The sequence below is a fragment of the Mytilus californianus genome, unplaced genomic scaffold, assembly GCF_021869535.1.
Source record: "Mytilus californianus isolate M0D057914Y unplaced genomic scaffold, xbMytCali1.0.p SCAF_7, whole genome shotgun sequence".
In the NCBI taxonomy this organism is placed as follows: Eukaryota; Metazoa; Mollusca; class Bivalvia; order Mytilida; family Mytilidae; genus Mytilus; species Mytilus californianus.
Genome location: NW_026262723.1, coordinates 106,738,539 through 106,761,747, shown reverse-complemented (window position 1 = coordinate 106,761,747; position 23,209 = coordinate 106,738,539). Strand labels below are relative to the sequence as shown.

General features: G+C 32.4%; 1 protein-coding gene across 2 annotated transcripts; it reads right to left on the bottom strand.

Annotated features, from left to right (window-relative positions):
- Nucleotides 1–428: 428 nt before the first annotated feature.
- On the bottom strand, nucleotides 429–16,648 carry LOC127709379 (uncharacterized). 2 transcript variants are annotated; one of them, XM_052214881.1, is made up of 4 exons: nucleotides 16,497–16,648; nucleotides 4,888–5,508; nucleotides 1,887–1,995; nucleotides 429–501 (listed from the first exon to the last, which is right to left on the bottom strand). In XM_052214881.1, the coding sequence occupies exons 2-4, from the start codon at nucleotides 5,506–5,508 to the stop codon at nucleotides 443–445; spliced, it is 789 nt and encodes a 262-aa protein (XP_052070841.1). In that variant the 5' UTR covers nucleotides 16,497–16,648; the 3' UTR covers nucleotides 429–442. The 2 variants fall into 2 exon arrangements, with proteins under 2 accessions (XP_052070841.1, XP_052070840.1); XM_052214880.1 differs by lacking the exon at nucleotides 16,497–16,648 and adding an exon at nucleotides 8,597–8,707.
- Nucleotides 16,649–23,209: the final 6,561 nt, after the last annotated feature.

Below are 23,209 nucleotides of genomic sequence, written 5' to 3'. Positions count from 1 at the left end.
GACCTGATAGCCTCAAAATCAATAGGTGTTGTCCCTTTTCTACTATCTACCACCTTATAAGGTGTTTTAATCCAACTTAAAGTAATCACCCAGAAACAATGAATTGCATTTAAAATTTTCAATTGTATTTTAACAGCTGTGACCTTGACCTTTGACCTAAAAATTGATAGGGCTCTTCCCCCTCTCTATATCTTTTATCTATACAAATTTCATTTTTAAAATAGAAAACTCAAATTTTTATCAGGAAACATTTTTTTAGTAACAACAACCTTCAACTTCAACCTATTGATCCCAAAATCTAAGTTTGAATAAATTCAATAGTTCTGCTTCAATTTTTGAATAATCACATTTCATAACCATCTTCTACTAATAAGACTAAGATAACTTAGATTGGTGGATGAAAAATGAAAGTCATTGAATGAAGACTATCAAGTTTGTATATTTATTCTGTAGATAACTGTTGGACAATCTGTCTAGCTCTGTCAACTTTAACACCACTATCTGAAATACAAATATATATTGTTAGTTTACTGTAGATATACAGACTAAGGGAGCTACCATTTGAATTTTATTGGGGGGCTAGGATGAAATTTGAAAAAAATAGGCAGGACAGGAGTTTTGAGTAAAAAAAAAAGGCAGGACGAGATTATTTGCAAAAAAAAAAGGCAGGATGACAATTTATGTAAAAAAAAAAAGTCAGGATAAACTAAAAAAAAAAGGCAGGACCGAATAGAGTGAAAAATAAAAAGGCAGGACCGAATAGAGGGAAAAATAAAAAGGCAGGACAAATTTTTTCATCCTAGCCCCCCCATAAAAATCAAATGGTAGCTCCCTAAATACACCCTGTTTACAGAAAAAAATTCAGAGGATAAGAATACATGTAAACAGTCATTTATTCCATCAAAACTTTATTAAATAAAACCTTTGAAAAAGTATTTGTTTGCATTTTTTCATTTTATCTTCACGTAACAATTAAAACCATGCACATTAGCTCCCATTGAGATACTTTTTAGAATATGTTATAACATAAACTTTATAAATTTGAATTGTTCAAGTTTATTTAAGGTTGAAGAAATGAAAAAAGATGAAAATTTGATAAATAAAGAAAAGATAATTCACATTTAAAATAATATGAAAATAATAATTTAACAATCCTATGGAGGTCAAATTACTCCATAATTACTAATTACATAATCCTGCACTTCATATGACATTAAAATTTGGTATGAATAAAAGTAGTTATCGAGTTAACATTCATATTTGTCATGAGAAAGATTAATCAAACAGACATCTAGAGGCTGCCCATAATAATAAGTATAACAAGTAAGCTTAGTAATGAAACCCAATCTGAATTAATCAATTTCAAAATCACACAAATAATGGATATTCAACCTACATGACCTACATTTGTATCAGATTAAGTGCTTTACAAAATGTACTCTTTCACTTCTTACTGAGTAGCTGTCTGAAAATACAAATTACTTCATACATTTGTATCTAAAGAAGGAGAAAGTGAAATACTCAGATGCAGATACAGGATTCTGAAAAAGGGGTGGGGCCTGCAGGCCCTCAAACTAGACAAAATTTGGAGTGGTATAGGTAAATAGTCAGGATTTACCATAAATATAGCTGCATATGGGGAAGGTTTCAGCAAACAGGAAATAGATATCGGACAAATATGAAAAGAGCTCAAATGATACAGATCATCACTGTCAAGCTGCTGTCCAAATATCGTTATTCTGTCCAGTAGAAATATTTGTTGGACAAATGGACAGACAGACAGACAAGGTAAATGCAAAATATCCCCCACTCCTAAATTGTGAGTATAAGTGGAGGTATAATAAGAATATATTACTTCTATACTTGTGTATATTTAATAGTCATACCTGAATCTGATTCTATAATTTTTTGTGCTGCTAAAGATGTTGTTTCCCGAGCTTTTCCTTTTAAACCATCCAGATACAGTAGTAAAGTTTTAAAATGTTTATCTTTTATCTACAGTGAAAACAAAGTCTAATTTTATGTTTCGACATAATGAGATGCCTGCTTAATTTGTGGTTAAAATGTCAATTATATCTTATTAAATCATATAATAAAATCTACCCCAATTCAGTTAAATTGACATGTGCCATGCTAATACATCTTTACAGTCCATTGGCATAAAATTGTAGACTTTCCCATGGTCATGATGATACATAAATAAGAATTCAGGCTAAAGAAAAGTTATACATGTATCTTTAATTATAGATAAAACTAATTTTACTTAGACTTGTATTATGACTTTACCTTTTTCAGTGGGCATCTGAATAGAGCTAAAATTGGAATATTCAGACACCTAATGCAACAACATTAACAGTACCAATTTTTCTGCACCAGATGAGCATTTTTTGTCTCTTTAATGAAGCTTGAGGGCAAAATATTTTAAAAGCCAAACCTTATCAAACAATAAACTGTTGACACAGAGCACAGAGATGTGTCTCGCCTATCGGCATAAAATTTAGAAAAATGCGCTCAGCCTGGAGCAATTGGATATGACCGCAGAGGTAGAACTCTGACCAGTTGGGGCAAGTATGGCCACAATATTCAAGCTTGATACAGCTCTGAATTTGGATAGTGATTAAATATTTGACACATTATAGATTTCTGACACAGAATAAATGTGGTCAGATAACTAAAAAATTTGAAATGGGACATTTAATCTACTTAATGGTCCAATATCCAAAATCTAATTCCATGGTTAGATTCAGCATATAAAAAAAGGGCCCAAAATTAAAAAGGTGAATGCACAGTAAGATTTAGCATATCATAGAACCACAAGAATTCAGTTTTTGATGAAATCAAACAAAGTCTAATTTTGGACCCTTTGGACCTCAATGTAGACCTATTTAAAAATGTCCAAATATCCAATATAGTAATACATGGTAAAAATCTCAAACAATTCAAGACTTTATATTAATCCTCATTGAAATTGGTTAAAAGATTTGTATTTATTTTCAATTGAAGATTTCTTGCTGTTGTGCAATACTTTGCTGTTGCGCAATACTTAGTAAATCTGTTTACAAACTAAATATAATAATTTACACACCTTGTTTGGTGTGTATCTCCTGCCATATCAGTATTTGTTGTTTCTTTATATAGATCAGAAATAATTTATGTTAGAACCAGCTTAGCCAGTATTAGAAAAGTCTTGTTTTTGGCCCCTATTTGGCCTCTAGTTTCATAACGATTAAAGTCACAACCCACAAAATCAACCCCAACCTTCTGTGTGTGGTATGGAACCTTGTGGTACAATTTCATAGAGATCCATTGACTAATACTAAGAATTTGTCCGGAAACCAGAAAAACCTTGTCCCCCCTCCCTTGTTGCCCCTTATTCCTGAATGGTTAGAGCCATAACCCCCACAGTCAAACCCAACCTTTCCTTTGTGGTATGGAACCTTGTGCTTCAATTTCATAGAGATCCATAGACTAATACTTAAGTAATTGTCCATTATCCAGAAAAACCTTTTTTTGCCCCTAATTCTTGAACGGTTTGGGCCATAACCCCATCACCCCCAAAAACAATCCCAACTTTCCTTTTGTGGTATTGAACCTTTTGGTTAAATTTCATAGAGATCCATACACTTTAACTAAAGTTATTGTCCGGAAACCAAATGTCTTCGGACGATGCCGACGACGTGATACCAATATAAGACTGCAAAACAATTTTTGCGGTCCTATAAAAAAGTAGTTCCTACCAATATAACTTAAGCATAAAAACTTAACATTAAAAATAGCTAATTAATTCAGTCACTGGACCATGTCCTAGGGGTAGGGCCTCAAAATAGTCGTCAAACTGATATGTACTGATAGTAATGCAACTTTATACAAAATATCATTGATCTATCACAAGTAGTTATTATCAAACTGACTTAAGCAGAAAAACCTAACATTGAAAATTGGTAATTAAATCAAAGTCACTGGACCTACATGAAAGGGTAGGGCCTCAAAATAGCCATCAAACTGATATGAACTGATAGTAATGCCACTTCATACAAAATATCATTGATCTATCACAAGTAGATCCTATCAAACTGACCAGGTAACATCTAAAGCATCCAATGACAATAATGAGTAAGTTCCACATGCACACATTGGAAATCTGAGAAAAAAAATTAAATCTCAGTGTACAAATTTGCCGGAGCACATTTTCAATTTCATTGCCTGTGTTGGATCACTGTGGATTTGAATATTAATGTTAAAGGAAAACCATTGCCAAAAAAAGCAACCTTATAGCATTCAATGATAAAAATGATCGAGTTCAACATATGAGTAAAATATTTTTCAATCTGTTAAAAATAGAATCTGTATACGTACTGTGCAAATATTGTATTCTGTGGCACTTGACAAAAGTCAATGAAATATAGATTCCATCACTGCATCAAGTGTGTTACGATATTTCTCTACTCGAGACAGTTAAATTTTAATATTTCAAGTGTGAGGCTTGCCGAGCTTTTTAAATAATTAAAATTTAACTGTTGAGAGTGGAGAAATATCGTATTACATTGAGTTTTAGTGGTGGGATCTGTTTCTCTAATGATTTTTAGACGATATCTAAACAAAGTTTATCCTTCCTTTTCAAAGATTTGCAGAAAGTTGTGTTCTTGATATGTGACGTTATGTGACATCATGATGCATGGTTGCCTTTTTTTATAACGTCACAATAGGAAATTCAGAAGAAACAAAGAAAATTTGACGTCATAATTAAATTTTGATCAATCATTTGCCAAGAAAGAAGTTTTCTCTAGAGATGAAAATTTTTTTCTCACACTGATCGAAAAATGTGAAAAAAGCATGACAATACTTTTCTGTAAAAAAGCATATTGCTAAATATTAAACCAGACTTACCATTTCTGAATCAAGCATATTACTAAGCAACCAGACTTGTCTGACTTTCTGAAATTTCCATTCATCTCTATTCTTCTTCCAGAGTTTCAGATATGCGATAGCAAGTTCTTTTGGTGATTTTTTATTTTCTTCTGTTTCAGTTTTTATACTATCAGTAATACACAGCTCTGTTTTCTTATTTTTTTCTTTTTTCTTCTTTTTCTTATTTACTGAGACCTCTTTCATAATGTCTTCCACATCTTTATTTGTAATATCAAGTGTATTTTCATTTTTGTCATTTTCTCTATTTTTCTCAACTTTGATTTTTGATTCTGTTGTTACTGTCTGAGTTTCTTCATTTAAAACATTATCTTTTGCATCCATAAGAGGAATATCATTATTAATATCTTTATCAATTACTACTGTTTCTTTCAGATGTTTCTTTTTAGATTTAACACTGGAATTTTCATCACTGTCGTTTCTACAATTATTCACAATTATATCTTCAGTTGTTTTCTTGCAATTTCCTTTCTCAAGACTGCATTCATCTTTTCTACTGTCATCTATATTTATCTTTTCCTTTTTAATTTTTATATCACCTTCATCTTCTGTTTGTTTTCTTTTTTCAAGTTTTCTTCCCATCTAAATAAAGGATACATGTACATTTTATTAAAATATACATTTTATCTTCTTGCAAAGAAATTGTATAATTGTATACTGTGAAAGTACTTTTATTCGTGGGGTACCAATTTTCGTGGTTTTCGTGGATGGCTTTATCCACGAATTTAAGTGTCCAACGAAATATAACAACTGTTGTCCAAGTCAAGACATAGAAAGATTCCCATGGAGGTTTGACTACATGGATAATGGCATATATCTAGACAATACATCGAATATCAGTAAACACACTGTAAACTATATAATATATACAACTTCAGACAGGATTTTACCCATTTAATCTTTAAAAAACATAAACTGAACCACTTTTCACCTTTTTACTCTCATGAAAAAATACTTGGGGTTGCTAAACGACCAATTTAATGTCATAACAATGTCAGATGTAAGAAGCGCAGTCAAGATGTCTACAAAATTGAAATGGCAAAGTAGATGGACAATTAGTGACAACTTTTCGATTTAGTACCTATTGTTGGGAGGGATGTACATGTACAACTTGACAAACCAAACCCCAAATAGGAAGAATATTGTAAGAACTGAGAATAGGTTACAGCAGATTAAATAAATACAGAAACCAAATAGGTCAATCCCACAAGCCATATTGTGAATGCCGTGAAGAAGAAACAACAGAACATTTCTTACCATACTGCCCAAGCAGTGATATTGTTTGCCTCAAATTACAGCCGAAATTCGGCTTTTTCCCCTAGAGAAAATTCCCAATTACTAAAAAAAAATGGCTTAAAATTCCTCCCAAAAAGTTTTACATTTTCCCCAAACATTGATGGCATTGGACCATTGGTAGTATTGATTGTAAATATCGTATTCATGTTATTATTTTGATATTAGAAAGCACTTTTGAGATCCGGTTTTCTGATCAGAATTATCATGGTGTTTGTAACACATGTGGTTTTCAATGCATTAAGTACCATCATTGCTTCTGTTTCTTTCCCCTCTTAGAAAAGTATCTTTCAGGTTGAAAATGTCTGACAACCAAAATATACATGAAAAAACAGTGCAAAAAAGACTGCAAAGGTTGGCAAAAAATCGGAAATGTGTTTAGAATAAAATATACAAATTTCCCAATTTCAATAAAAAACATGCATTTTTCCCAATAAAAAACGGAAGAGGTAGTTTTGAAAAAAGACAACAATATCACTGCCAAGACACCAACAGGATGGAGAAGACATGCTAAGACAGATGGAAATACTGAACATCCCAACAGATATATGATCAATATTGTCAACCCCAAAGAGAGAAACTACAAAGCATCAGCTCAAATTGTAGGGGAATATATAGTAAGATCAGGGCGATTTCAAGAACTGGCAAGCCTTGAAACCTGATCCTGCGCCTAAATTAATATTCTAAAAGTACTGCGAGAAATTACCATGAGCAACGGTGTACCATAAGAGGATAATATAGTAGCTTTCATGTCGATCCGGTCCCAAGTCGATCCGGCCCAAGTCGATCGAGCCCCAATATAAAAAATATTTATAAGGAATAAAAATAAAGATATATAAGAATTCAGTGTAATTCATAAATGTTTATGAATTTTATAATAATATAAAAGTTGGACGGTAAAAAAGTTGGCCTTTGACAAATATTTGAATATTGAATTTTCATAAGTTGAGACATTTATTTGAATATTTTTTTAAAATTTATATATTAAGATTTCCTATAGAAATATGATATTATTTTTATATGAAATATTTGAATTCAAATCAATTTATCCCCTTAAATGAATACGGATGATTATGCAGTTTATAAAACTATGTTGATTATGTTTTTATTACAAGTTTTCAAGGCTATTGGGTATGCATAATTATAATAAAAACATATAACAGAATTTAGTACCATCAACATAAACAGCAGTAATTAGAATTTTTTCAATTGACTGTGATCTTAACAAGTCTTTCAATTGGTGTAATAACAAATTGAAATAGTTACATACACAAATGTACAAGCCGATCCCCAAGCTGATGTATACAAACTTTGTTTCTGTTTAAAGTTATAAAAACTTCTCAAATTGAGAAATGTTGTTTGATTTGCCAAATTCTTTCTATAAAAAAGGAGACAGAATGGGTTTTTCTTTTAATATCACAATTCGATGGTACAAAAAAATGGAACACAGAGAAGACAGTGGTGAAAAGAAATAAAAGTACATTTATTCTTCATGTTACCTGAAAAAAATATAACAATTAATTATAAGATCTTCAAATAAAAGACCTTGTTGCTTAAGTAAATTTTATCAATCATGATTTTGATTGAATTAAGTGATTTATACGACTGGTGTTATTTTGGTTCACGATCATCAAGGATTGTTGAACAAACAAACAAATTATAGACTAATGATTTGATTTAAACAAGTCATTATAATGATTACATAGTTATATGTTCTATTGGATTGTAAATATCTATTTATCTCATCTATATGTGAATCAAATAAAACCTTTTCCCCCCCATGATATTCCAAGTTAACTTATTATGAAAAATAACTTCATATTTATAAGCTGAAGCTGCTTTACAAACATTCCAATCATACTCATTTTCATATTGATTCAAAATATTATTCATTATTTTATCATGGGGCCGGATGATGGCGCCGGATCGACTTTGGGCCGGATCGACTTGGGGCCAGAAGGACCTGATACCATATAGTACAGAGAGATAAGTTGTGTCGATCTTTTACCTTAGGCTTAGGATCAGGACAGCTGAGGCTTTCCATAAAATTATAGAATAATATTGTATGTGGATAGCATCCCTTCCAATGGATAGAAACAAGTGTCTATGCAAATGTACCAATAATTTACAATGCAAATGTACCAATAATTTACAATTATTGTAAATTATTGGTACATTTGCATAGACTGAATTGGCGTGACGAACTTGTATTGGTATGTTATTTACGTTATTGAATTTTGTTTTGGGGTTAATAATAATATAAATCTATGGACCCCCATAAATGCCCTATGGTGACATCCTTAACATTTTATCTTTGATAAAAAGTTGTATACCATATATCCTTATTTTTACATAAAATACTTATCGTCGCTTGTACCTTTAAATTTGCACTGGGTAATATTACTATTAGTATTCTGTATTCTATTAGTAAGCTTTGCACGTGTAATGTTTTCGTTTTTGGTTTGTAGAAACCAGTTAGGGTACCAGATTGAAAGTATACTAATTTAGAACCGAAAACGGTGTTCCACTACGGATACGATACGATACAATAATTTTATGACACCCGTGGGTTCGTGGTATAGTGGTTAAGTGGTTAAGACCGATGGCAACAGTGCTGAAGGTTCCGAGTTCGAATCTCGCTTGGGGAGCTGGAAATTTCAGTACATCAGAAGGGTGATTTTCACCCTCCCACCGTGACACTTCTCTGGTACCTAGACCGGAGTTTAAACTAGCATGGGTACTATGGGGGCCTCGGTAGGTCAAAGTGGTACCAGGTCCGTTCGCGCCCAATACACTTTCGCACCCTTCACGTTCCCCCCTAGTTCCGTTCGCACCCTACACGTTCGCACCCAATTTTTATTCAAATTCAAGTTTAATTATTAGATATTTTTTTTATATGTATTTACCAAAAAAAAATTCCTGAATAAAAATTGGGGAATTATTATATGAATGTTTTTTTTTTTGTTTTTTTTTATCAATTTGATGATTAATTATTAAATATTATTTATGTACAAATGTATGATTACTGCTAATGGTATTTATACGCAGCTAAAATTGGTATTGTGTGTTTGAAAATCATGATTGTTAATTTAACTTGCTTTGATGTAAAAACTGCATGTATTTAGCTTGGTATGTGAAAACATTGACGATTTTAAAAGAAAAACACGAAAGATAATTGATTTTAACAGCTTGGCCCCTTTGATCTCACTTTATTTTGAAACAATGAAAAAAAAAATATATCACAACACTAACCAAAACACAAAACATAATTTAAAGATTTATTCAGCACACAAAAAAAAAAACGTGAGAATCTCACTTTATTTTGAAACAATGGAAACATAAATTTATAGCAATACACTAACCAAAAGATGATTAAGATTTGTTCAACACAAAAAACAAACGTTGTCAGAATCTCACTTTATTTAGAAACAATGAAACTTTGACTTAGAGATCAATCTTCTGATGTCTCTTCGGTTTGTCTGTTTCCGCCGAGCAGCCCGGTGGTTCTCTCCGAGTACTTCGGCTTCCTCCACCATAATAACAGACTGCCCGGTGTCCTAGCACTCCTTTTGTGTTGGGGTGGAGATTGTCCATGTAAATATTGTTGTAAATACGTTAGTGACACATCTCCATTAATCCCGATTGGGAGTGTACACGGATTCCACTGTAACCTCGCAGCTCTCGGGGGGTGCTCCGAATAACGGAGGGATCTACGTTCATACATACACCCGAGAGGAGCAAGTATAATAATTACCAGTGGGATTGCCGCGTATTCGTTCTGTACCTCCTTACACAGATGGATTGTGATATCAACAATAAACTATACTAATACAAATATATGAAGCAGGAGACAAAAACACAGTGTGAACAGTGCAGATAGAATTGTTCTGTAAACTTCACGTAGGACTGAGAGCTGGAGCCGGGGCCACCCATATCTTATTATTTTTTTTTATTTACTTGACTCTTAGAACTAAAATAAAATAAAGTCTTTATTACAGCATTTAACAATGTTATTACCTTATTTTTAGCTTTGCATGGGATCTTCATTTTACATCAACATATACATTGGTCATCTTAAGATTTAAAGATTTAAAATAAGTAATATTAGAAATAGAACTTGACCTTTCGTGTCATTCAGTCTACTTGAAGTGATGGACATTCTGGGAACAGTATATATGTCAATATATATGTTCCTGGGACACTGAAGCAGAAAATAAATTTCATCTTCAACAATGTTATTGATATATAGCTTAGAAAATCTTTGATCTGAATGTATACCTTTGTGTCATCCCTTTTCTATTTCGCCGAAGGTAATGGGGACTAATTCTAAATTTTGTTAACTCAGTCATTTATTGTCTTACAATTTTCTTAAAGAAACTGATAATTGTCAAGGCTATATCATTTTAAAAAAGTCTGCAAGTTCTTAATATGTTTTTGGAATGGCAGTCTGGATAGACTACATATTTATCTCTATTTAGATATTTTCTCACACTTTCTGTACTAATTTCATAATAAAAGAAAACATCACGTAATTGTAACTTCTATTATTTTTCTGTCGTCAATGCACGCCGAAAAGTGAGACTAAAGAGTCCATGGAGTCTAAGACCATGAATAAGATATCTGAGTGGATTCTTCAGCTCTTTTACCTTTTTATATATATATCGTTATAACCGGCAGTTAGACATCCTGTCTTGCATTCTGCCACATTGGAGAGTCAAAGTTTATAGTGTAAATTTTCGTAGTCTCAACAAACTGCGACACGTGAAGTAAGACAACAAAAGTATGAAGATATACTTCAAACTACACAGTTTAACAAGCAGCTAAAAACATTTAACGACTTGATTGAAATATCAAAATTACGAATACATTTTCTTTTCAGAATGTGTGGACTGAGGCTAACACCAGAACATTAATTATTGGTTGCTACTACAGACATACTCAGAGACCGGTTCATTACAAGAAGAATTGAATACAGGCAAGCCTTTCATCGTACGAATGGGAATTCAAAATCAACTTTTAATTGTAGAGGAGATTTTAATCTTTGTTAAATAGACTGGTAAATGACCCAGCATCAGTTATTCCTGGAAAACCAAATCCTTTTCCAAGGACATGATAAATGACAACTCCCTTGGTCGAGTTGTAGACACACCAAACAGAGGTGAAAGAACTATAATATTGATCTTATAATGCACCAAACTTAAAAAATAAACTGAAAGTGATGCCAGATAATGAGAATGCAGACCATGAGGTCGTATTAACTGAATGTACAATATCACTGGAAATAAAAAATAAATAAGCGCCTAGAAAAAAAAGCAATCCCATAAAATAAATTGTGAAAACATAAAAAAAAACACATCTAATTACTAGTAGGAATGATCAAAACAATTTATGACAATAGTAAGCAAACTGTTGCTGGACTGAAAAGACGACCTTATAAAAACCATTAATGCAAATGTACCACAAAATAGTATATAAAACACAAAATGAAATTGCCATGGATTACAGACCACCTACGAATAAAAATTCACAAAAGAAAACGTTTGCATAAAAATCAAATAAAAATCCATAAATGAAAAACGATTATAATCACATGAAATAAACATTGCAAACACTCATGTGCTCTGCATATTGGAACTATTCAGAAAACATGATTCTGGACCTTCAAATGGAAGAACTTGGCAGCACTAACAAAATGCTTTCTCCTATGTGTAAAAAAAGGAAGTGGCTATTTTGCCGGCTCTGATTAAAATATCTAAATTAAAGCCAGAAAAATAGCACGTTTCTATATTAATGGCTATTTTGCCGGCGCCGGAAATATAGTAGATTTGTTATTTTGCCGGTTCTTTGTAAAGAGTGAATTTTTATATTTACTTTTGAAAAGTACCTAAAAAATGCATTGTCAACATAAAAGAATCAAATTATTACTCATATACTAAAAGAAGATACCAGTAACAAAGGAGAAAGTCCGGTAAGGGCTAGTTTTGGCCTAAAATTCGAAGTACATCTGATGAAAGATTTTTGTCATTTTTTAAACACTTAAGTGTCTTCTTCAGTCGATTCAATTAGTGTATGTAAAAGATTTGAACTGATTTGGTCATTAAAGACGCTCAAATTCAAGCTTAAATGAGAAAAATCTATCAAATGTGCCATAAAACGTCACTTTTCTGATGGTTTTTGTCTAAAATGGAAGTGGCCGCATTCGTGTTCAGTCTGAACCTTTATATATGTTATGTATTATCATCAAATACAACATATATTTAAATATTAAGACTGAACACAATTGCGGCCACTTCCATTTTAGACAAAAATGATGATGATGATGATGATGATGATGATGACAGAGGTGGTTTAACAAATTTGATTTGAGATCCATTGATTAATTAATTGATTGATGTTTAACTTGGCGTCACTTTCAGCACTATTGTGACATTTCGTGGCGGTTAGTTTGTATTGGTGGAGGGAGCCGGAGTGCCCGTAGAGAACCACAGACCTTCGGTAGGAAACAGACAATCCTAGTAAATTAAGATTGTAGTCGAGCGCACCTAGCATGTACGAGATTCGAACTCACATCCTCGGCTCTGTGTTGACATACAGTAGTTCGACTACTTAAATCACTCTGCTCCTATTTGAGATACATATAACTGTTTTAAAATATCAGTCAAAATGAAAATAAGAATTTGTAAAAAGAAATAAAGATAAAAATATTGAGCATTCATTTGCAGCGATGAAATCATATCAAAACATGTAGTTGAAATTACAATGTACTAATAAAATCAGTAACAGTATAATGCTACATGAATGCATAAGAAATAAAATCTCAGATTTTTTAAACATATGTTGTAAGATAATATCAGTTAAACATTGCATTGCATATAAACATTATACAATCAAACAAAATCAATCGCACAGCTTCAAAATAAAAACAAAAATGCTTTTGAAATAATAGTCATTTTTTGTTAAATTGCACTAGAACGCGGTCCGAGACTGAATTAGAGTACCTACATCTTACTTTTAGCCTGGATTTTTAGTATTTGTATTGTCATCTGAAAAAGTCACGCTGATTATAAGGTGCACAGTTTCTCTGCTTTCAAAATCTTTCTTTTTGAACCCGTCCTGGTTTTCTTACTACAAACTACTGGAAACTACATGTGACTGGTAGTATGACCCGTCACGGCCAGGCTGGGGATCTGGGTAGGAAAATGCTCATATTAAATCTGTAATGATACAGTGTGTTAAATTTCCTCCCAACCCATGTTGGTGTTCCTAATAAAAGAAGAAGATACAGAACATACATACATACATATACTATTGGTATCGGTATCGGATTCGACTCGGAACTTGTTAATTATTGGTAATATTTTTTATTAATTACAGTATGTGGAAAACAAAAGGGCTGGAATGGTGTAATTTTTAATCAACCATTGTCCTATATTAGTTATATTTAAAGTTGAATTTTTTTATTCGTTGTTTTTACGTCATGCAGGCTAACAAATTGGACCTCGTTATTTTAGTAGTATAGATATGACTGTGAACAAAATAGTTTTTACTGGCAAAATTGGCTTCCGCTTACCTAGAGCCGGTAAAATATCATATTTTCTATTTTGCCGGCGCCATCAAAATAGCCACTGCCTAAAAAAACTAGGAGTGCACACGCTAAACTGTCTCGCCTGCTTTACTGACCATTGATTTTATGTTGATAGTCCTAAATATAAAGTTTTACTACAAGTATCACATTAACTTAACATGATCCAAGAAAATGAGGTCAACGTCTTATAAGCCAAGCCAGACTTTTGAAATGCATGTTTCACCTTACAATCATTCCATACACCGACCGAATATAGTTGACCAATTTTTATAGTATACAAGAAACAGATCAAACCATGAACAATTTATATTGATCAATGAACCATGAAAATGAGGTCAAAGTCAGATGCACCCTGACAGACAGACATGTACACCTTACAATCATTCCATGCATCAAATATAGTTGACTTATTGCATACAGTATACAAGAAACAAACTTTACCAGGAATCTTTACATTGACCAATGAACCATGAAAATGAGATCAAGGTCAGATGATACCTGCCAGACAAACATACATACACACCTTACAATCATTCCATCCACCCAATATAGTTGATATATTGCTTATAGTTTAAGAAAAACAGATCAAAGCACAAAATCTTAACATTGAGCAATGAACCGTGAAAATGAAGTCAAGGTCAATATAACCTGCCAGACGACATGTACATCGTAAAATATTTCCATACACCAAATATAGTTGACCTATTGCATACAATATTAAAAAAAAAACAGACCAAAACACAAAAACTTAACTTAAACCACTGAACCATGGAAATGAGGTCAAGGTCAGATGATACCTGTCAGTTGGACATGTACACCTTAAATCATTCCATATACCGAATATAGTAGATCTATTGATTATAGTATTTGAGATTTGAACTTGACCACGAAAACTTAACCTTGTTCACTGATCAATGAAATGAGGTCGAGGTCAAGTGAAAACTGTCCGACAGACATGAGGACCTTGCCAAGGTACGCACATACCAAATATAGTTATCATATTACTCATAATAAGAGAGAAATTAACATTACAAAAAATCTTTTTTCAAGTAGTCACTAAACCATGACAATGAGGTCAAGGACAATGCAATGGACATATGGTAGACGGAAACTTCATAACATAAGGCATCTAAAGTATGAAGCATCCAGGTGTTCTTCCTTCTAAAATATGAAACTTTAGTTAAGTCGTTGGTTAACGCTGTCGCCGCCGCCGGATCACTATCTCTATATGCTCATATAACATGTATAACGAACTCCAAAGAAAAAGGCACATATTCTAAATGAGCAATATCAGATGCATTCACTACTGAATCGTCTGCAAACCTAGTACAAGTAAAGACTATTTAAGAATATATATATATATGTTTCGGACCATATGAGTATTTGAACAATACACGTATGGCACAGGCACTTGTCTCTGAAAAAAATTACCTTTTTTATAACTTTAATATAACATTTAAATTAATATAAGACCCAAACTTGAATATAGTTGCAGCCTATGGGATCCACATACAGCAGAACACATAAAAAAGCTTTAAATGGTAGAGGCGTGTTGCCCGCTATACATGCAACAAATATGTTAATCAAAGTTGAATTGCCATTCCATGCAGAGCGCCATCTAAAAACCAGACTTTTTTACTAAATCCCTGGGATGTGTTTTAGTTGATTTTAGTCTCTGATGCATGACTTTTTATTATTAATTGTTTTGGCTTTTAACTAGCTGTCAGTTACTGCGAGTACTCTCAAATCGTACTTTCTTGTTTATTTGACCTGTTGATACTAATTGTATTGCTTTTTTGTTATTTAATGTTATTCAGGGTTATATCTGGTCTATATACCAGCTTTTATAAGTGTTTGGTATTACTATAAATTTTCACTTCGTACTATGAACATCAAAATTATTTATTTTGTAAAAATATTTCCTTTCTCTATTGGAACTGTATACGTATACCTAACAACAAAATTATTTTCATTTACCTGTGTTTAAAGTTATTGCAAACGGCTGATATTTTTGTTCGAGCAGATTGTTTTTCTTTAATTGTTTAACATTTCATACCGATATAACATGTTACTTTTATTATTCTTCCCTTAGTTAATTTATTTTGTATTTACATTGTATTATAGGTCAAATTTATTTGTCCAGTGTATGTTCAATGGTGTTAATATGTCCTTTGATTGAGTTAAGCTATTTCAGTTGATATTTTATAGTGTGTTTTTCTATGTTGTGATGTTACACTATTATTTCAGAAAAAGGGTGAAGGTTTGGTACCATTAAAACGTTTAAACCCGCTGCATTTGTTTGCACCTGTCCTAAGTCAGGAATCTGATGTTCAGTAGTTGTCGTTTGTTGATGTGGTTCATAAGTGTTTCTCGTTTTTTATATAGATTAGACCGTTGGTTTTCCCGTTTGAATGGTTTTACACTAGTAATTTTTGGGGCCCTTTATAGCTTACTGTTCGGTGTGAGCCAAGGCTCCGTGTTGAAGACCGTACTGTGACCTATAATGGTTTACTTTTATAAATTTTGACTTGGATGGAGAGTTTTCTCATTGGCACTCATACCACATCTTCTTATATCTAATTATCATGTTTTACAAGGTCGTACACAGACTAATTGCAATACCATCAATAGCACTAATTTCAACAGACACAAAACCAAGCATTTCGGCAAATCTTTACTACAAAAAACTTACAAATGGTCATGGTTTCCTCATACAATAGTTCAGTGGAATATGCTACCACAAGTTATTATAGCATGTCCAAAAATCGAATCCTTCAGAGAGCAGTTGACACCAACTTTTCTCTACAATGTACATAGACTTAAATAACTAATTAAATTCTTGATCATGTACATAGTCACATCAAAGTAAATTCTATTATTGTTTTGCACTTTTCTTTGATATATTTTTATTTACATCCCCCACGCATGTAAGTAATCATCAATGTTATGAAGTTGTATTAACTGTATACCAGAAGAAGAACATTTTGAATGTCAGCAGATCACAAGTGCCATTGATTAAAAAGTTAGTAGCCAAGTCATTATCCCATTTAAAATTAGATGATAAGGATTGTGTAATATTGTCTTGAGATACTCATCCTTGCTTAGGGAGCAACCATTTAACCTCAAGGGGGGATTATGGTTTTTTGTCTGAGTCAGATTTTTTTTTTTAGTTTTTCGATGCTATCAATCAAATTATTTTTTTTCAAAATTTAACACTATAAGGTATGGGGAAAGTCTGGATTCATAATATATTTTTTTTATCATCTGCTTGACCACAATATTTTTTTTCATCAAATTGGGGATCAGAATATTTTTTTAGGAAAAAATTCGTAAGGGTTCCGCGGAACCCAGTGTCTCGCCTACTTTTTCTGTTAATCGCAGGCTCAACAAAAATGAGGAAGTAAATCAATAAACATATTCCTCTTGATACCATCTTTTGATCGAAAGAAGCTTCTGTCCAAGTTTGGTAAAAATCCAGGATAGTTTATGAATCTAATAAATGTTTAAAAACTTTAACTGCAGACTGAATGTAATGTTAACTGGAAGAAAACAAAATTTCCTTCTAGATACTAGCATTTGATCATAAACAAGCTTCTGTCCTAGTTTGGTACAAATCCAAAATAGTATAAGAAAGTTATTAAAATTTTTAAAAAATTTAACCACAGAGTGAATATGTTGTTTCCTGGCAGAAAATCTAAGTCCATTTAAAAGTAAAATACGGAAAAAATGGATTTATTTTTTTACAAAATTTCCTTCTAGATACTAGCTTTTGATCATAAACAAGCTTCTGTCCAAGTTTGGTACAAATCCAAAATAGTATAAGAAAGTTATTAAAATTTTAAAAACTTTAACCACAGAGTGAATGTGTTGTTTCCTGGCAGAAAATCTAAGTCCATTTAAAAGTAAAATAAGGAAAAAATGGATTTATGTTTTTACAAAATTTACTTCTAGATACTATCTTATGATCATAAACAAGCTTCTGTCCAAGTTTGGTACAAACCAAGGATAGTTTAAGAAAGTTATTAAAATTTTAAAAACTTTAACCACAGAGTGAATGTAATATTTCCCGGCAGAAAAACTAAGTCCATTTATAAGTAAAATACGGAAAAAATGGAATTTTAATTTTACAAAATTTACTTCTGGATACTATCTTATGATCATAAACAAGCTTCTGTCCAAGTTTGGTAGAAATCCAGGATTGTTTAAGAAAGTTATTAAAATTTCAAAAACTTTAACCACAGAGTGAATATTTGTGGACGCCGCCGACAACGACGACGACGACGCCGACGACGACGGAATGTAGGATCGCTATGTCTCGCTTTTTCGACTAAAGTCGAAGGCTCGACAAAAACCATACCCCCCTTGAAGTTAAATGGTCGTTCCCTTATATGTAGCAAGAAATTCCCATTCTAGATTACAGCGAGTATCTGACAATGTTGGTAAAAAATCTGAGACTTTAAAATAAATATTTGGTTCAGGATACTCTCTGACAGAATAACATGATCAACAGTACTTGACCCATTCGGTGTATGATAAGTATAGTTCTCAAACATATCACCAGAACTCTGCATTTATCACTGGTACATTATTAAGTCAGGGATTACTAAAAACCTGACTTAACTGTATCTGTTGAAGTTGGTTGACACAAGGATTTGTATAGCAAGACAAATACTATACAAATCCTTGGTTGACATTAATTTCTGGGTACTATAAGTTACAAGAGTTACAATTTGTTAACCATTTTTTAGCTAGATGTTATCTTGAAGATATACCATAAAGTGATTTTTTTCCAATGGGGACTAACTGTGCAGATCTTACTGCAGATTTTTTGTCCTTCACATTTATGATTCAAAGCAATTTTGAACACTTCGTTGTAAATATTGATTTCATTGTGCATTGAGAACTGCAAGTCAAAGCATTGCATTGTATTTAGCAGAGAAACATACTGAAGCAAATATATGGAATCATGTTACATCCCATTGTCCATAATTTGTAGTCTTCTGTAACTTGTGTACTTTTCAATAAAATGGTTTAAGTCTTAGATATATGATTTTTTTATTAGTTGTTATTGGCTTTGAAGTAGCTGTCAATAACTGCGAGTACATTGTACTCTCTGATCTGTACTTAGTTTTTGTTGTTGTAGGGATGTATATATACCCTGCCACGTCCTGTCTGTGTTTTTGTTGTTTATTTTTCCTCTTCGTATCAATCTGATGAGTTAAGCCCTTTTCAACTGATTTTTATAGTTTGTTTATATGTTGTGCTGTTGCACCACTGTCCCAGGTTAGGGGAGGGTTGGGTGCCCCGCTAACATGTTTAACTATACCTCATTCTGTAAGTGCCTGTCCCAAGTCAGGAGCCTGTAATTCATTGGTTGTCATTTGTCGCTGTATATCATATAGTATTTCGTTCATCTTTTTTTACATAAATCAGGCCGTTAGTTTTCTCATTTGAATTGTTTTACATTTGTCATTTCGGGGCCTTTTATAGCTGACTATGCGGTATGGGTTTTGCTCATTCTTGAAGGCCGTACAGTGACCTATAATTGTTAATTTCTATGTCATTTGGTCTCTGGTGGAGAGTTGTCTCATTGGCAATTATACCACATCTTCTTATTTTTATAATTGACAAATATAATTTACATACACATCATTTTGAAAATTGGATATTTGCATAATTAACAGGCTTTTATTTCAACTTGGAATTACTTTTAATTATGGAATTTGCATAATTTCTTGTGCTTCAAATTTTTAATAAATTCCATGTTTATTCTGTATTATAATGTTTTGAGCGGTGCATAACTCTTTCCATACAATGTATTTTATATAGATAGTGTTGTGCACCGCACAGTACATTCTATTGAAAATGTGCATTCTTCTTTGTAATAGAAAGTGTTGTGCCCCGCACAGAACGTTAAAATACAGAATAAACATGGAATTTATTAAAATTTTCAAGCACAAGAAATTATGCAAATTCCATAATTAAAAATAATTCCAAGTTGAAATAATAGCCTGTTATATATATAATGATTAAGTATTTGACATAGCAGAGTATAGATAGGACCCAAAAAATGGTTACTTCACTGCACCAAGTTGGGTGTACTAACAAAAAAATAGATAGGTTTTTGTTGAAATTTGTTTGGTTATTCAGAGAAGATCTTTGAAAATTTCACAACAGACACAAAAATTAGTCAAAACAAGTTTAAGAAGTCATCCTATGGTATCAGTTATTGTGGCATTTTTATAGTTCTTGAATTGCTGATAATTTTTGTCTTTATAAGTTTTTGCCCATCTAATGTAGTTTTTAAGATAAAAGGCAAAAACATGAAGATTATCTAAAAACCGTCATATACTTTAAGGGCAATAACTCCATACAGTCATCTGAAAATTAGTAGGTATAGATCTGGTCATTCTGAGTATTTTTACCTTTTCAGATTTTCTCTACCTGTTATGGTTTTCATGATAAAGACAATTTATACATTTTACCCCTATGCTCTATTTTTAGCCCTGTTGGACATGTTTGTTGACTAACCAGTGAAAAAACACAAACTTTATACTAAATACACTAAGGATCACTCACCTCAAGGTTTGTTGAAATTGGTTCTGTAGTTTCATAGAAAAAGATCTTTGAAAAAGTTTGACAAAATTAGATTACAACAGACGCAAAATGATGGCCAGGTGAGCTAAAAAGAAGTATTTTTACAGTCAAATCATTTATAAGGCTAATTTTAACAAGCTGAGAAGTGTCTTCTTAAAGATTTTTAAAGTCATAAAAATGTTTAAATCCTATTTTTTTTTATCATTTGGAAATCAATTGAGAATTGAAAATTTGAAAAGTATATATACAATGTACCGGTACATGTACATGTATTGCATGTTGTTGGCATGCCATACATTCTCTAATATATCTTAAAAAGTCATTTTTCTTTTTTCAGATATCTAACAAATCATTTCATGATATAATCACAGATTGTTGATTGACACACCTTTCTACCTCTAAAACAGGAAACTTTGAATTATGTCATCTTTTATTCTGAATTATTTGTCACTAAAATCTTGAAGATGAAAGTGAAACATTTATTTATCTCAAGCTTCCAAAAATATTTTCAAACTTTTCTCTATCTACCACTTCGCCTCTATTCACAAAAAGATAATACTTCTGGTCATTTGAAAAAAATGTGATCATTTTATAAATGTCACTTTTCACATCTTCTCCACTGTCCGAGAAAGGAACAATCTCCTCTCTTTTGAAAATTTCATCCTCACGTTTGCCCCAGAAATTCAAATGTGAAATCATAACTTTTGTCATATCCTCGTTTACACCAATGATACCTGTAATATTTTGTATATACATACTGATATAATACAATGAAACCGTGGCAGATATTGAAAGTCCAACACATGCAGCAATAACATTAAAATCAGCAAGTTGAGAATGAAACATAAATAATGAGTATGGAACTAGGGCAAACGTAACTCCAGTCTGGTAAATCTTTAACATTGACAAAATTTTTGCCACTTTAATTGGTTTAAAGAAATATATGGTTTGGAATTTCCTTTTCGAAATATTTGGATCAAACTCTGGCATTTTCTTCTTGAAAGGATCAAAAGTCTCTGGATACTCTGAAGATGGATAGCAGCGACTTGGGAAGTATGTAAAACTGTTTAGCTTGTTTGTAAACAAAACATTTCCATTATTTCTTTTTAAACAAGATGAACTAATGCATCTTTTAAACATAGCATTTCTCCATTGTTTTGTGAGGACTGAACACCTGTAACAACAAATGAAATTGTTTTAAATCATACTGAAAAAAGCTGTAAAATATTGTATAAACAGCATGGCAACCTTATTTACATCATGGAAATTATGTAAAGGTCTTCCATGTATTCTGCACTAATGTGGGGTATTGCATACAAGTACATGTAGGATTAAGAATCAGTGAACACAAGACAACTCTGATATTGGTTCCTTGTATGTTAAATATGTATATGAGATGAGTGAGGTAGCAATCCAATGACACAAACAACTAACCAAAAGACATCAAGTAGTCAATATACAGTCTTCAACAATAAACAGGTATACAATACATGTGTATGTCTACCACAAAAGGGGAATCAATACAATACATGTGTATATCTATCACAAAAGGGGAATCAATACAATACATGTGTATGTCTACCACAAAAGGGGAATCAATACAATACATGTGTATGTCTACCACAAAAGGGGAACCAATACAATACATGTGTATGTCTACCACAAAAGGGGAATCAATACAATACATGTGTATGTCTACCACAAAAGGGGAACCAATACAATACATGTGTATGTCTACCACAAAAGGGGAATCAATACAATACATGTGTATATCTACCACAAAAGGGGAATCAATACAATGCATGTGTATATCTACCACAAAAGGGGAATCAATACAATGCATGTGTATGTCTACCACAAAAGGGGAATCAATGCAATGCATGTGTATATCTACCACAAAAGGGGAATCAATACAATGCATGTGTATATCTACCACAAAAGGGGAATCACGCAATTCAATGCATGTGTATATCTACCACAAAAGGGGAATCAATACAATGCATGTGTATGTCTACCACAAAAGGGGAAACAATACAATGCATGTGTATATCTACCACAAAAGGGGAATCAATACAATACATGTGTATATCTACCACAAAAGGGGAATCAATACAATGCATGTGTATATCTACCACAAAAGGGGAATCAATACAATACATGTGTATATCTACCACAAAAGGGGGAATAATACAACAGAGGCGGATTTAGAGGGTTTTCCAGGGGGCAAGAAGAGCCCCCCCCTTTTTTGATTGAGCCCCCCTCTTATGAAAATTTCTGGATCCGCCACTGTACAATTATTTTTCAATTTGATTGCCCAGCAAAATTTACATGTAAATGGCTGTTTCTGGGGGTATTTCTCTGTTCAAACATGGGTTTACAATGTTTTTAAAACCTCTTAGGATTACCAATTAATATTGATAAAAAAATATATGTATTAGCTGGGACTATTATACTATATATATATATTATAGTATAATAGTCCCAGGTATTAGTCCATGTACTTTGCAAAATACACCTTGCATATAACTTGTATCAGAGATGTCTCTGCTTTTATATATCTAGGACCAGTCGTGTCTTAACTTTTCCAGGTGCACATGATTTTCTGGACATAAATTGTCATAATTCTGAATTGTGTCATATACCTCTGTCTCTGACACAGAGTACACCACAGTCTGTTGTTATATTATTCACAACTGTTAACAATTTATGTTGGAAAAAGAACATATTCATTCAAACAAGGATTTAAATATAGTGTATAGTGATACACTATACAAATCCTTGATTCAAAGCTTTCGCGTTGGGGGAAAA